Source organism: Schistocerca piceifrons, chromosome 4 (assembly GCF_021461385.2).
Source record: "Schistocerca piceifrons isolate TAMUIC-IGC-003096 chromosome 4, iqSchPice1.1, whole genome shotgun sequence".
Taxonomy (NCBI): Eukaryota; Metazoa; Arthropoda; class Insecta; order Orthoptera; family Acrididae; genus Schistocerca; species Schistocerca piceifrons.
This window is the reverse complement of record NC_060141.1, coordinates 760,645,406-760,662,743: the sequence shown is the minus strand read 5'-3', so window position 1 is coordinate 760,662,743 and position 17,338 is coordinate 760,645,406. Positions and strand designations below refer to the sequence as shown.

The following is a 17,338-nucleotide window of genomic DNA, read 5'->3' as shown; positions in this document are numbered from 1 at the left end:
CTGTGAACTGGTAGGATCCTCTGTTGAAGATGTGGCTTTGAAAACCATGAAGGAAGCAGTGGAGGAATCTGTAGAAATGAACGGTGGTTCTAGGGATTTGGTAGTGGCATTAGATGGTTCCTGGCAAAAGAGGGGTCATAAATCCCTGAATGGGGTTGTAACTGCTACTTGGGGTGATAGTGCAAAAGTGATAGATGTTGCAATATTATCAAAACATTGTAGGTGCAAAAATAAAATCAAAGGAGAGCACAGTGGAACCTGTGAGGCAAATTTTAGTGGATCTAGTGGAGCAATGGAAGTGGATGGAGTGAAACAAATTTTTGAACATTCAGTTCCAAGATACAACGTTAGGTACAAATACTACCTTGGAGATGGTGACTCCAAAGGTTTCAAGACTATAGAGGAACTGAAACCATATGGAAATGAATTTGTAGTTGAAAAGTTGGAATGCATTGGGCATGTGCAAAAACGTATGGGTGCACAGCTTCGAAGGCTCAAACAAACTTTGGGTTCAAGTAAGCTCAGTGATGGAAAGACAATAGGAGGGAGAGGCAGGCTTACTGATGAGGTGATTGAACGTCTACAGAAATACTATGGGTATGCTATAAGGCAAAATACTTGTAATGTTAGTGACATGCGAAAAGCAGTGTGGGCATTGTTCCTTCATACTGCCTCTTCCAATGAATACCCTCAACACAACCTGTGCCCAAAAGATTCCTGGTGCAAATATAATGCAAAAAAGGACTATGATCACGAACATGGTTAGCCAGCAGCTGTGGTAAATGCAATAAAACCAATTTTTCATGACTTAGCACAGCCAGAATTGTTACACAAATGTCTACACGGAAAGATGCAGAATCCTAATGACAGCGTAAACAATTTGATTTGGAAAGTGATTCCTAAAAGGGTGTTTGTAAGCATAAAAACACTGCACTTTGGCATTTATGATGCAATAGCAACCTACAACCAAGGGAACAGTGTGAAATGTGAAGTTCTGAAGGCATTAGGATTTACAGCTGGGGTGAACACTGTACAAGCACTAAGAAATATTGACAGAGAAAGGATAAGAGGAGCAGAAAGAAGAGAAAGGCATATGAAGTATGATGGAACAACAGGCCAGAAAAGAAGACAGAAGAGGAAGCTTTTGAAGGATGAAGAAGAAGACCCTGATAATCCATCCTATAGTGCAGGAATGTATTGAGAAACTTTGATAGCCATTTCCCGTAGATTAGAATTTTTCGAATATAAGGAACATTTTCTCAAAATCCACTCAAGCTAGAGAGATGAAATTTTTATACAGCACTCCTAGTGCTCAAACTTACGTTGTAACACAGCCATTTGGCAATATGTTCTGTAGTTTCATTTCAGTTTAATTATAAAGCAATTATTTGTAAAAAAAATTTGGGTCATTAGTAAAAAAAAAAAAAAAAAAAAAAAAAAAAAAAAAAAAAAAAAAAAAAAAAATTTGGAAGGAAACTAGAAAAGATACTCCAAAATCCCTCTGTCATAACTGCAATACTAAACCACTCTATATGTAAAAAAAATTCAAATTTTTCTATTTGGTAGTTTATTCATAAATGTTCCTCAAACTTAGTGATTTTAACATGGGCAGCATAGGAACCTCCGGCTCTCCTTCAGGACTGGGTGGATCACATTACAAACTTCATCTGTCATGCTGTTGATGCAAAGGGAAGGAGGAGAGAAGCAGAAATGATTATGCAGGTGTGATACAGCAATGGTCACCCACATAGCACTTTCCTATATTATCCTATTCATGGGCCATCTTGAGGAATCCTCCCTAACCACCTATAATCTTAAACCTCTCACCTGGTTCAGATTCAATGACACATCCATAATCTGGACTGAGGGTGAGAATACCCTATCCCCAACAATACATCTACTGAGACAGTTGCCACTCATTTCACACCAAGAAGTCCCTTCCATACAGCCTAATCATCTGTGGTCATCATATCTTTAGTGACAATCAGTACCTCTCCAAATATGTCAGAGGTTTCACTGAGGCCTTCAAAGATTGAGATCCAATGCTTTTTCTCCCCAGTCACATACTATCCACCATATACTCCTCATGTGGCTCAGTACCACCCAGGAGTAGAGCAACTGATCAGAAGTCTCCATTCAGATTTTGAATACCTTTCATTGTGTCCTGAAATGAATATCTGTCCCACTCGTCCCCCAGTGATGATCTGCTGCCCACCCAACCTACGCAATATCCTTGTCTGTTTCTATTCCACCCCTGCTTCCAACTCCTTGCCCCATGGCTCATATTCCTGAAATGGACATAGGTGCAAAACCTGTACCACACATCCTCCCACTACTACCTACTACAGTCCTGACACATGTATCTCATACCCCATCAAGGAAGGGCCACCTGTGAAAGTAGCCATGTGGCTTCCCAGCTTAGCTGCTACCACTGTGCCACTTTCTTATGAGAATGACAAGATTCTGGCTGCAAGAATAACTGCCACAAAATTGTAGCCAAGAGAGCATCCAGTCACTGAGCATGTTATCCAATACAAATTGCTTAACATCAATAACTGCATCACAGCCTGTGCCATCAGGATTTTTCCCACCGACACAAGATTCACTGAACTGCACAAGTGGAAATTCTCCCTGCAATATATCCTACCTATTCCCATTACTCCCTGGTCTAGTGCTAGTCCTTGTCCTCTACCTGCATATCACCTCCCCCACTCTCACTCCAGACCTACACATGCCTTCTATCCTGCCGACATCTGCAGCGTCCTTTCCTCTTCTCTCTTCCTCCCTATGCCCCCCTTCCTCCCAGCAGTCTCCTGATGTCCCACCTAGCATACCACTATTCTGTCCCCCACCATGTCCCTGCAAGCTCTAGCATCTACCCACATCATTGTCCTCCTATCTCCCCCCCGCCCCCCAAAAAAAATCACTCTTCTGCACCACCACTACCTACCCCAGAAAGACCACTGCTTAACTACGACACAATTGCAGTTGAGCCTTAACAACCAAGACATGACAGTGACCATGTGTGTACTAGTTATGCTTGTGTGAATGAGGGCTAGTTTTGCTTTTTTCTACATCTGACAAAGAGCCTAATTCAACAGCTGAATAATATCTGGCAGTGTATCCTAGGTTCTCAGTTGTCCAGCCGGATCCGATCATCAAAGTTCCACGATATTTTGGCGAATAACTGTTCCACCATCATCAGGTGGTGCTGTTGGAATGATTTGTCTGTACTGTGTCCATGGTATTTATGTCCGTGGGGTCCCGAGTCATACCCTGGTGTGGGCGGCCGGCGGCGCGCCGTGTGGTGGGAGGGGTGGGGATAGCTGCAGCCACACCCGGTGGTAGGCACAGTTCATCTCCGACTGCCGTGGCAGAAGGATCTCGCATCCGCTCGCGTCGTTGCTCTTTGATGGTGTTTAATAATGGTTTTCAGGCCTTGCTAAGTTGAAACCCGGTGTCCCTGTTGATGAGGTTATCTGTTATCTGTATTTCTATGGCCTCCTTATAGATACTGTCCCAGAAGATTTTTGTCTCTTCGAATTTTGCTGTGTGTCCAGTTTCAGTGCAGTGTTCTGATAGGGCCAAATGGCTGGGTTGGTGTAAGTGGATGTGACATTCGTGTTCCTTGCATCGGTCCTTGACCGTGCAAACTGTTTGTCCGATGTAGGATTTGCCACAGCCGCACGGGATTTGTATACGCCCATCATCTTTTGCCGTTCCTAGTAGGTCGCGAATCTTTATTGGTGGTCAGAAGACTGTGTCAGTCTTGTGTCGCCTTAACAGTCTCCCTATTTTTGATGACACGTTGCCAGCAAATGGCAGAAAGGCAAGAGCTTGCTTCTCTTCTTCGGGTTGTTCTTCATCTCGGTTCTTGCTGCACTTCTGTTGTTGGAAGGCTCTTTGGATTTGGCGGTTGCCATACCCATTCTTGCAGAACATGGTCTCCAGGTGTTTGAGTTTCGTTGGCAAGTTCTGTTCATCAGAGACTGAGTGTGCTCTCTGTACCAAGGTGTTTTTTATTTATTTATTTATTTATTTATTGTTCCGTGGGACCACATTTAGGAGAAGTCTCCATGGTCATGGAACGAGTCATTACATGAAATTATAACACGATTGTAGAAACAGATAAAATGAAATATAAGAAACATATTCAGGCGACAAGTCGTTAGTTTAAATAAAGAAAATCAAGAATGTAACACTGGAATTTGCTTAATTTTTTAGCTCTTCCAGGAGCTCCTCGACAGAATAGAAGGAGTGAGCCATGAGGAAACTCTTCAGTTTAGACTTAAAAGTGTTTGGGCTACTGCTAAGATTTTTGAGTTCTTGTGGTAGCTTATTGAAAATGGATGCAGCAGAATACTGCACTCCTTTCTGCACAAGAGTCAAGGAAGTGCATTCCACATGCAGATTTGATTTCTGCCTAGTATTAACTGAGTGAAAGCTGCTAACTCTTGGGAATAAGCTAATATTGCTATCAACAAACGACATTAAAGAAAATGCATACTGTTAGGGCAATGTCAAAATTCCCAGACTATTGAATAGGGGTCGACAAGAGGTTTTCGAACTTACACCATACATAGCTCGAACAGCCCGTTTTTGAGCCAAAAATACCCTTTTTGAATCAGAAGAATTACCCCAAAAAATAATACCATATGACATAAGCATATGAAAATATGCGAAGTATACTACTTTTCGTGTTGAAATGTCACTTATTTCAGATACTGTTCTAATGGTAAATAAAGCGGCATTTAGTTTCTGAACAAGATCCTGAACATTGGCTTTCCACAACAGCTTACTATCTATCCGTACTCCTAGGAACTTGAACTGTTCCGTCTCGCTTATAACATACCCATTCTGTCTGATTAAAATGTCAGTTCTTGTTGAACTGTGGGTTAGAAACTGTAAAAACTGAGTCTTACTGTGATTTAGCATCAAATTATTTTCCACAAGCCACGAACTTATTTCATGAACTACATTATTTGATAATGTTTCAATATTACACACAAGATCCTTCACTACCAAGGTGGTGTCATCAGCAAACATAAATATTTTTGAATCACCTGTAATACTAGAAGGCATATCATTTACATAAATAAGAAACAGCAGTGGCCCTAGCACCGACCCTTGGGGAACGCCCCATTTAACAGTGCCCCATTGGGACTGAACATCATTACCACTCTCAATATTGCGGAGGATTACCTTCTGCTTTCTGTTCATAAAGTAGGAGGCGAACCAATTGTAAGCTGCTCCCCTTACTCCATAATGTTCCAACTTCTGCAGTAATATTTTGTGGCCAACACAGTCAAAAGCCTTCGTTAAATCAAAGAAAACACCTAACGTTCGCAACCTTTCATTTAATCCGTCCAAAACCTCACAGAGAAAAGAGACTATAGCATTTTCAGTTGTTAAACCATTTCTAAAACCAAACTGTACATTTGACAGCAAATTATGTGAATTTAAATGCTGCAGTAACCTTGTATATACAACCCTCTCGATAACTTTAGCAAACACCGATGGCATAGAAATAGGTCTATAATTGTCAACATTATCCCTGTCTCCCTTTTTATAAAGTGGCTTCACTACCGAGTACTTTAATCGGTCAGGAAACCGACCACTCCTAAAGGAAAAGTTACAGATATGGCTAAGTACTGAGCTAACATACGTGGAACAATACTTCAGTATTCTGCTAGATACCCCGTCATATCCATGAGAGTTCTTGGTCTTTAGTGATTTAATTATTACCTCAATCTCCCTCTTGTCAGTATCATGGAGGAGAATTTCAGGTAACAGTCTCGGAACACTTTTTTCTAAGAGCGCTATATGATTCCCTGTTGGGACTAGGTTTCTATTTAGTTCACCTGCTATATTCAGAAAGTGATTATTAAGTACTGTACATATATGCGACTTATCAGTAACACGGACATCCCCACTACGCACTGATTCTATATTCTCGACCTGTCTCTGCAGACCAGCCACTTCCTTTACGACTGACCATATGGTTTTAATTTTATCCTGAGACTTAGCTATTCTATCTGCATACCACATACGTTCTGCCTTCCTAATAACTTTTTTAAGCACCTTACAATACTGTTTGTAATGGGCTGCTGCATTTAGATTTTGACTGTTTCTAACGTTTTGATATAATTGCCACTTTGTTCTACAAGATATTCTTATCCCTTTAGTCAGCCACCCAGGCTGCCTGTTTGTGCTAGTACCCTGTTTTGAACGTTCTAATGGAAAGCAACTTTCAAAGAGCATGAGAAAAGTCTTGAGGAAAGCATTATATTTATCGTCTACTGTATCAGCACTATAAACATCTTGCCACTCTTGTTCCTTGATAAGGTTTACAAAAGTCTGTACAGCAACTGGATCAGCTTTCCTAAAAAGTTGGTAACTATATTTAACATGTGTTGCAGCACAAAAATCTTTTAGACTTAAAATTTGTGCATCATGATCTGAAAGGCCATTCACCTTTTTGCTAACAGAATGCCCTTCTAATAATGACGAATGAACAAAAATATTGTCTGTGGTTGTTCTACTGTTCCCTTGCACTCTCGTTGGAAAGAATACGGTTTGCATAAGATTATATGAATTAAGGAGGTCTACCAGCATCCTTTTCCTTGCACAATCACTTATACAATTAATATTGAAGTCACCACATATAACTAACTTTTTGTATTTCCTATAAAGTGAACCAAGAACCTCCTCTAGCTTTAGCAAAAATGTTGTGAAATCGGAGTCTGAGGATCTATAAATAACAACAGTAAGAAGTTTAGCTCCACTAAATTGAGCATTCCATTAAGCTGTGCATGATGGTGGCAGCTGGAGACATGTAGGTACAGGTCAGTGTGTGTAGGCTTGCGGTACAGACTGTGACCCAGTGAGCCATCAGACCTACGTTCCACTAGGACATCAAGAAAGGGTAGTTTTCCATTTTTCTCAGTCTCCATGGTGAACTGAATGTTACTGTGGACCGAATTTAGATGTTGTAGAAAAATCTGTAGCTGTTCCTGTCCATGTGGCCAGATGACGAATGTGACGTCCACGTAGCAAAAGAAGCATACAGGTTTCAGTTCGGCGGCTTCCAGTACTTCCTCTTCAAAACTCTCCATCAACAGGTTAGCCACCACTGGGGAGAGTGGGCTCCCCATGGCTACTCCGTCGGTCTGCTCGTAGTATTGACCATTGAAGACAAAGTACGTAGATGTTAACACGTGCCTGAAGAGTAGTGTCAGTTCAGGCCCAAATTTCTCACTGATTAAGTGGAGAGAAGCTTCCTGTGGGACACGTGTGAATAATGAGATGACATCGAAGCTGACCTTGATGTCGGATTCTTGTACTGTCATCTCCTTCAGGCGGCCAATGAAGTCCGTCGAGTTCCGGATATGGTGCGCACATTTCCCCACAGAAGGTCTTAGCATGCCTGCTAAGTGCTGTGCCAAAAGATATGTCGGTGCCCCTATGTTGCTGACTATGGATCGCATCCCTTCTTTGTGCATTTTTGGGAGACCAGATATCCTCGGAGCTACCGTCGAATGTTGCCGAAGTCTTTTGATGTCCTTGTCCATTTTTCACACTCGAATCTAAGCTGCACCTAAAAAATGAGACTCAAAATCAAAGAAAAAAAATTTTCCTGAATCTAAGCCACACCAGAAATTTGAGACTCGAAATTTAAGGGGAGAGGCAAGTTTTAGACCGCACCTCCAAATCAAAACAAAGTTAGTCCATTGTAATATGAGACACAATTTAGGTCGAATGGATGAAGATACAGCTACAGTAGTTTGGTTCAAATCATAACCTTAGCAGTTAAGCTTTACCAGGTAGCCATTGCTATGCGTCAGGCGCTCCGTCCGTATACGCCTGGTCTGATATCCATTTTATATCTTTCAGACAATGCATTTCTTCCCCTTTCATTTAGAGAAAAAGGGTTATTTCCTAATGAATGGCAAAGAAAACATCGAGAACTTTTCCCCGACTCAGCCAACGAACTGTACTGTGGTAAGGTATATCACCATACTCTGCTTCCATATCTTTCAGGAATCCTTTGAATTGGTGATGATTCATACAGTGACACCACACAAAATTCACACATTTGACGACATCTTTCATTATGCTACCTAGCTCTACTGTTTCAGCAGACAGTGCCTCTTGGTGAATAAAACAATGCAGAGTCAAAATGTCTTTCCCGAATTCGTCCCTGAGTTTATTTTTCAAATGAGAAGCAAAACTTTGGTGATGCCCGATCATTTGTGGTGCACCGTCTGTTGCTACAGAATGGAGCTTATCCCACGGCAAATTCATATTGTCCACTGATTCACAAACAGCCTCAAAACTGTCACATCATGTTGTGGTGTAATTAAGTGGTACTACATCCAAGAGTTCTTCAGTTACTTGCATCTCCAAGTTGACACCATGCACAACAAAGACTGCAAGCTGAGCACAGTCTGGTATGTCGGTGCTTTTGTCAAGCGCTAGTGAAAATGCAACAAAGCTCTCCGCCTTCTTCCTGAGCTGCGTCTCTAAATCCACTGCCATGTCCAGGATTCGATGAGACATTGTTTGCTTCAACAGGCAAACCCCTTCAATTGCCTGCACCTCCCTTGGAAACAAACGTTCTGCAACTGCTACCATTCACAATTTTATGAGTGGTCCCACCAAAAACAACTTGCCACTCATCGCAATGATCTGAACGACCCTGTAGCTTGCTCGAATACACATTCAGTAGTGTTTTCTCCGTTCTCATTCACCTGAAAATTAGAAACGCATTACAGAACACGAACAATGTTGCATGTTTGATACCCTCCGTATAACGAAACTGTTTTTAAACTTACGTCTCCTGGTATGTCGTTCTTAAGCCTGGCTACCAATTCTCTGCGTGCAACATCTCATACCTGATCGTAGTGCACTGCGTGAAGACGTGTATAATGTCATTGTATATTGTACCTCTTCGCAGAATTAAATACTTTATGACATACAAGACACTGCGGACGACCATCCCTCTCAATGAATAGAAAGGTATCCTCCAGTAGAGGTACAGGGCTCCCGCGGCTAGTCATAGCTGTCTTTGAACACGGATTATTGCATCAGTTGCGGCTGCATGCGGCCAGGGGGCAGTGAGTTTGCTTTCCCCCTCCACGCAGTGAGCGCTCCGGCTCCCTTGAACTCGGTTGGACCAGCCTGATCTAGTGACATTGCTGTTTACACCACCTCAAGCTTTTCTTAGCACTGACCACATATGAGGAGCTGCTTGATACATGTATCCTGATCTTTTTAACTCGCTATGCGCAGTTGTTGTGCTAGCCAGACTGCTGGTAGCACTTTGGGATTCAGGGGTGATTTCTTCTGCTGACTTCACGTGGTTTTTTCAACCAGCCTCTGCAATGCTTGATGACCCCTGGCCTTTGTTTAACTATGGTTCCTTCACATTTCCATTCCACTATCACATAACAGATGATTGGCTGTTAGATTCAGTATGGATGAGATGTCCCTGGATGGATTTGTTATTCAGGTGACATCCAGTGACTATGACTAGTCCACACTGGAAGTTACTGAGCTGTCTGGCCTCACCCTCTTGCTTTTACTCCCAGCTTCCTTTTATACCAATCGGTCCACCTCTTCTCGCATCTAGTAGTCAATTCTACATTACATAGAGTGTCTGGATACTGTCAGTCAGATACTGTGTAACACTCACTCCGTGAGGTGAGGGAGGGAGTCCACAAGTTTCTTCGGGTATGTCAGTTTCAACTAATGCCACTCACTGATGATTACATTCTGCAGAGCCACCAAGTGGCTCTGAGTACTATGGGACTAAACATCTATGGTCATCAGTCCCCTAGAACTTAGAACTACTTAAAACTAACTAACCTAAGGACAGCACACAACACCCAGTCATCATGAGGCAGAGAAATGCAGAGCCACCAAGTTGTGGCAATGTACGTTACTATGTTTTTTTCTCTGTTCCAAATAATCGCACACATTTTCTATGGAATTAAGCTAAGGTGGACCTGCAAGTCAGTCGAGGTGTGACAGGGAGCCAAGTACTTGTCAAACCAGGAATGTCTGCATGTAACATGTGAACACGGCTGTTCTTGCCTTGGAAGATTGGTGTTCACAGCATACTTTTCATGAAGAAAGGGCAACACTTTGTCAACAGAAAATGTTGAAGTAAAGATCGCTATTCATGTTCATGGTCACCTGAAGAATGCATCCAAGTCATAGTGTGAAAAACACTCCCAAAACATTAATACAACCATCTCCACCCTGAAATACACTCCAAACACACTGTTGGTTAAGTGACAGATTTGGCCAAAGATGCACTCTCCAGATTTCTCTTCACAGTGTTAACTCAGAAATCTGCATTCACTGACAGCAACATTTTCTGTTATATCTGAAACTGACTGACATTGACAACATATGACGCACGTCTACTGATTCTTGTCAGTTATGATCTTTTATGACCAACATTCTTGTGTCAAGCTATGTGACTGTGAGTGGTACATTACACCTTGTAGATACACTGGACAGTCCACATTGATCAACAAACAAATAGGGCAATATTAGGGAGAAGACAGATTGCTGCTTACCCTAAAGATGACATGTTTAACTGCAGACAGGCACAATTAAGAGACACTTATACATTTAAGCTTTTGGCCACAGACTTCATCAGAAAAAGAGGAACGATCATCATTCATTCACACAACCAAGCACACGTCACACACACAACTGCCAATTCTGAGCAATCGAGCCAGAATGTGGCATTCTGGCCCAAGCTGCTGGAGCTGGCAGTCATGTATGCATGAGGTGTGCTTGGTTGTGTGAATGAATTGTATGTATCTCACTTTTTCTGACGAAGTCTGTGGCCAAAAGCTTGTCTCTTAATTGCACCTGTCTACATTTTAACATGTCATCTTTATGCTAAGTAGCAATCTACCTATTTTCTACTTTGATATTCCTACCTGGAGTTTCCGTTGTTTAACAAATAAGGCAATTTCATTTGCAGTGTGTCATCACATCAAAACATGATAGCTCCTTTCTGTCATCTTGTTACATCAATCCATCTTACTTTGCTGTTTCCATGCAACCAACTGGCATGTACACACCATCTCACTGTCACGGAGATGGAGGGTAATGTGACTGACTGGTACCAGTTCTACACCACCTACAGTGCTACAGATTGACCAGTGAGCTCTTTTAGTAGGGTGACATATTTTGTCTGGTGCACTTGCTGTTCTCAGTATTTATTTGGGCTTCAGGCAATTTTGATAAAGTGGTCAATGGAAGGAGTAAAATTTCCAAAGGCTGAAAAAAAAGGTAAAATAATTTCTTTTATGTAAGCATGAGAAGGTGTCGGGTCCAATTAATTACAGTCTGGTCACCATGACCTTTGTTTTCTACAAAATACTGGAAGCTGTCATAAAAGTCAAATCAGTACAGTTTCATAGATTTATACAAAAGAGAACTATATCATATGAGAATTATGTTATATAACCAAACACCTCCTAATTTAAAATGCGTATCACTATCAAATACATTTAAAATACAACTGGAATAGTTCTTACATGACCATTGCTTCTGCTCTGTGTCTGAATTCTTAGGACATTGTAAGTAAACCTGTTTACCAAACATTTTCAATTATATTGTTGTGTATTATGTCACTTTATATTCTCATTTACCTTGAGTGTGTAGCCTCAATTGTTAACTAGTTCTGTAATTATTAATTTATTGTGTTAACCCTTGCTTGTCTTACATTATATGCAGAATCAATACAGGTACTAAAATGATTTACTGGACCAAATAAACAAGTTAAGCTAAGGAAAGTTTGTACGTTGTTCCTAGTTATCTCAAAAGCTTCTGTTTATGTACATCATTGCACCCTGCTGCAGAAACTCCACTGCTATGGCATGAGAAGAAAGACAGCAGATAGTGATAAGAGTATTTGTGAACTACAGTCAACAGTGGGTGGGGATAAAACACAAAGCTGAAACCAAAGTTAAAAAATGCCTCCTTATAGTTTTCAGGAAGTAAGATACAGGGGTGCCTCAAGGCTGTACTTGCGCTATACTCTTCATCCTGCACATAAATGACTTGACTGTCATAAAAAATGGAAATATTATTGGTACACTATTGAGATTCTCTTATAGCTTACAGCAATGCAACAGAAGAACATGAGAAAAACCTAACTCTAGAGAATAAAAAATGCAAACCAATATTTAAGTTTCAATAATCTGCTTAAAAAAAGCAAACCAAAAATCATGTTGATGAATTCTAGTAGAAAAGTTGAAGAATAAAATTTTCAGGCTCTTATTTGAGAACTGAGAAGACGAAAATGGATATGAATTTCTGGAGGTGGTGTTCAACAGTTCTGAGAAACAAATATCACTGAAGAGCCAAAGAAACTGGTGCACCTGCCCAGTATCATGTAGGGCCCCAATGAGCACACAGAAGTGCTGCAATACAACATGGCATGGACTCAACTAATGTCTGAAGTAGTGTGCTGGAGGGAATTAAGTGCTGCAATACAACATGGCATGGACTCAACTAATGTCTGAAGTAGTGCTGGAGGGAATTAACACCATGAATCCTGTAGGGCTGTGCATAAATCCATAACAGTACGAGGGGGCGGAGATTTCTTTTACACAGCGTGTTGCAAAGCATCTCAGATATGCTATGTTCATGTTTGGGGAGTTTGGTGGCCAGTGGAAGTGTTTAAACTCAGAAGAGTTTTCCTGGAGCCACTATGTAGTATTTCTGGTAGTGTGGGATGTTGCATTGTCCTGCTGGATTGCCCAAGTCCATCAGAATATGCAATGGACATGAATGGATGCAGGTGATCAGACAGGACACTTACATAATGTCACCTCTCAAAGAGTCATATCTAGATGAATCAGGGGTCCAATATCACTTCAACTGCACATGCCCCACATCATTACAGAGCCTCCATCAGCTTGAACAGCCCCTGCTGACATGCAGGGTCCATGGATTCCTGAAGTTTTCTCCATACACATACACGTTCATCTACTCAATACAATTTGAAATAAGACTCGTCCAACCAGGCAACATGTTTCCAGTCATCAACAGTCCAACGTCAGTGTTGACAGCCTAAGGCAAGTGCAATCATCAATGGGAGATGAGTGGGTCTTCAGCTCTGAAAGCCCATATTGATGATATTTCATTGAATGGTTCACACACTCACACTTGTTGATGGCCCATCATTGAAATCTGCAGCAATTTGCAGAAGGGTTGCATTTCTGTCATGTTGAATGATTCTCTTCAGTTGTCATTGGTCCCGTTCTTGCAGAATCTTTTTCCAGTTGTGCCAATGTCACAGATTTGATGTTTAACTGGATTCCTGATATTCACAGTACAGAAAGTATGTTCCACTTCCTTGTTAAGCACAGAATTTCATGAGAATAAATCATGAAACACAAACGATTACCTAATACAAAGCAAACAACTAGAACTAATGGTTAAGGGCATTACGGCTGCTGGATGAATTTCATAATGTTCTTCAGCACAATATAAATTGTAAAACAGTATTTTCAGATTTAATAAATTAACTGAAACATTATCTGGTGTCTAGCCTTTACAGTTATGAAGAACCCATTGCTGCCAACAAAGACAGGTAAGTATTAACTGCAGCCTAAATGATTTTGATAGCCATCACATCAAACTATTCTGACACACATGAAAACATACATGTGTGTGTGTGTGTGTGTGTGTGTGTGTGTGTGTGTGTGTGTGTGTGTGTGTGTGTTCGAGAGAGAGAGAGAGAGAGAGAGAGAGAGAGAGAGAGAGAGAGAGAGCATCCTGTCCTGTTATTCTATTTTCATATTGTTACTAATACTTTTATTAATTTCATCGATTAATTCAAGAGCTTTGCTTACCAAAACTGGAAAAAAGAGATGTCTGTCTAATGTATATAATATGTTTCAGGGAGATTCTGGTGGTCCACTTATAGCAAATGGTTACCAGGTTGGAATTGTTTCATGGTCAAGAAAACCTTGCACTATTAAAGGATCTCCTGGTGTTTTCACACGAGTAGCCTACTATGTTGACTGGATTAGAGAAAAAACAGGAACAGGCTGGATCCCTATTTTTATATATTAATTGTTGTATTCTCTTAGTTTCTGGGATTATTATTTAGTAAAATATAAGGAAGTAAGAAAAGAAACTTGTGATTTATATAAAGGAATTTTGTTGTGTGTTATAATTAAAGCTAACTATTATACATCAGTTGTACAAACATAATTAATGCTTGTTATGTCATCGAAATCTGTGTATGCCTTTACATGTTGTCACCTTAGTCTGTCTGAACTGAGATACAAGACGTAAGGTACTTACTGTTCTGCCAAGGCCGTCAGGTATTCCTACCAATTCTAAGATGGAGGATATGGAGAGTAATAACTTATGTGCCTGTAAATGATCTAATGTGATCTAATCTCATACTCACAATAGTTATGTAAACATCAAGTGCTTGACTGCAAAAGATTCATTCACCTGTTTTAAAAATGTTCATTAAAATTTTGAAACTATTTCATCGGTTGAGAATAATTTAATGTAAACAAAAACCTTCGTAGCTGAGCTGTAGCCCCCATATATTTCGCCAATGATTGATGAACTAGTTGCTTTACCAAGAAGTAACCTGGCAGTATGACATCATTCAAATCATTAGTGCCTTACAATGTCATATGTAACTGCTTACAGTTTTGAAATTAATCTTGTGATCAGTCATACCACATCGGACGGGAAATATGTTTCTAACTGTCCTGAGGCGAAAAACCACATAAAAGGCAAAATGTGCTGAGATTTACTCTACCACAAGTCAACATTTACACACTTGAGCAACACATGCTTTATTCAAAAGCACACCACACAAAGACATACGACCAAAAGGCAAAAGATTGCACACTTGTACAGCCAACTGCTGAATACAAAGATAAGGAGTTCAGTTATTAAATAATCCAAAATGAAGAAAATAAATCAATGCTCTCCCTTATTTAATAACTTGCAGACTCCAATATCACTACACAAAATTGAAATCTAATGAAAACAGTGGTTTCGTTAATATATCAGCAAGTCGTCATTCAGTGTCTGTAATTCCACCAGCACTAATTAACTCGTGAACAAAGAAGTGGCTTATACGAATATGCTTTGTTCATGGATGAAATTTAGGATTCTGGGTAAGCCGGATAGTAGCTTCATTGTCAATCTGTAAATTTGCTTCAACTTACAACTGACTAAATTTTGTGAAAAACTTCTGCATCCAGACCCTGTCTTGAGCAGCTTCACTAGCAGGTGCAATTTCAGGTTTAGTTGCGGATATGGCAATACAATCTTTGACTAATCAAGAAGACAGGTGCCCCAGTATGTAGACAAAGAACACCCGATGCTGAGTGCCCTGTGCCAATGTCACCACCATGATCAGCATCACTATAGAATTCTAAAATCCCCCTTTTTGAGCTGTTTTTATAAACAAGCCCACAATTTGTTGAACCTCTCAGGTATCATAGAATCCTCTTCACTCTCACAACACCACAATCTGTTGGTTTTTGCAGATTTATAGATACCACACTGATAGCATATGCAATATCATGACATGTCCCACGCATCTGAAACATTAGTGCTCCAGTAGTTTGTCCGTATGGAAATTCGGAGTTATGAGGACTTCCTTCTGGTCAACTGTTCTTTATAACCGGAGTAGATACACCCTTGCAGTTACTCATGCTGAAGCACTCTAACATCTTCTATGTATAATGAGATTGGCTTACATGAACAGATCCATCTTCTTGTTTATCAGTTTCCAGACCTAAGAAAAATGATGCAGGTGTTGAAGTAATTTTGAACTCTTCTCTTAAATCACTGAAATTCTTGAAGTTCCTGTCCACTGTGAGGAGCAATCAAACCATCATTAACGTAAAGCACAAGGAATATTTTCTTAGAGCCTTTCTGTCTCATGAAAGGACAAGGATCAACTTTGCTCCTCTGGAAGCCAAGTTTAGTGAGATGATTACTGAACTTTTCATTCCAGCAACGAGAAGCCCGCTTCAGTTAAACACACTTTCCTTCAAGTGACATACTCTCCCAAACCCATCATCACATCCTTCATGATGCTGTGCATATATGGTTTCTTTCAAGTCACCAAAAGGAAAAGTTGTTGACACATCAATTTGTGCAAGTTTTGTGCTCTCACTTGCTGAAACACTGAGCAGTGCTCAAATGGCAGCAATTCTACATACAGGACTAAAAGTTTGATTATAGTCAAATCCTCTCCATTGTCAATAACCCTTGAACACCAACTTCGCCTTCCATTTATTGACTGGTCCATCAGCATTTGTTTTCACTTTGTACACCCATCTGTTTGGAATGGTCCTCTTTCCTAGTGGTAGTTCAACAAGGCCCCATGTTTTATTTTACTGAAGAGCTTTTAGTTCACAATCCATGGCTTACTTCCAGAAATACTTCTTAACAGACTTTATCACAATTTCTAAACTTTTGTGGAGCTCCAAGAGTTGATTGATAATGCAGACGAGGTACGGCTTATTCATTTATATTTTTTTAAATCTTTGTCTTGAGAGTCTTCATCTATATTCAGCGATTTGTCATCCTCATCACTCTCAACATCAATGATAGACTGGTCACTAGTCTGAGGTGTTGAATCCTGATGATTACAAGTAGTCACTAGAGAAGTAAAAGTTTCTCTGATTTCAGTGGGATCTCTTTAAATATTACATCTCATGACCTAAGGAGTTTGCACTCCTCTTCACAATAAATTCTGTAACCTTCCACTGTAATCATATCCAATCAGAATTTCTTTCACTGCTTTATAATCCATCTTCCTTCTCTGATATTTTGGAATATGAGCATAGCAAATGGAGCCTATCATCCACAAATGTTTCAGTCTTGACTTCTCGCTACACCACAGTTCACATGGAGATGTTCCTGGAATACTGGAAGGCCCTGTTCAGTTCAAGAGTAGGTTGCAGTATTCAACATCTCTGCCCATCTCTTCTTGTGAGACAGTGAATTATATGTTCTTTCTGAAGAATTACTCCAACTTCTTTACTGTCAAATTCTGTTCCACTGTCACACGAAAGTGTCTTGATGGTATGTCCAGCAGTTTTTGCTTCAGCTATGAACTGATTTAACTTAGGGGACTGATGACCTCAGATGTTCAGTCCCATAGTGCTCAGAGCCATTTGAACCATTTTTTGATTTTACTTTTCTGCAACTCCAGATTTTCGTTTGATGAAAAACACTGCACTACATTTTGTATAATCATCTTTAAAATGTACAAAATACCAATACCCTGTCTCTGAATTTTGAAATGGACCACATA

General features: G+C 40.3%; 1 protein-coding gene across 1 annotated transcript in view; it reads left to right on the top strand.

The window, feature by feature from the left end:
- Positions 1–14,534, top strand: part of LOC124795388 (trypsin-7-like) — a 100,658-nt gene extending 86,124 nt beyond the window's left edge. The window contains exon 6 of the mRNA XM_047259402.1: positions 13,936–14,534. Coding sequence (XP_047115358.1) covers positions 13,936–14,109 — 174 coding nt within the window. The 3' untranslated portion in view covers positions 14,110–14,534. The remainder of the gene's footprint in view (positions 1–13,935) is intronic.
- Positions 14,535–17,338: the final 2,804 nt, after the last annotated feature.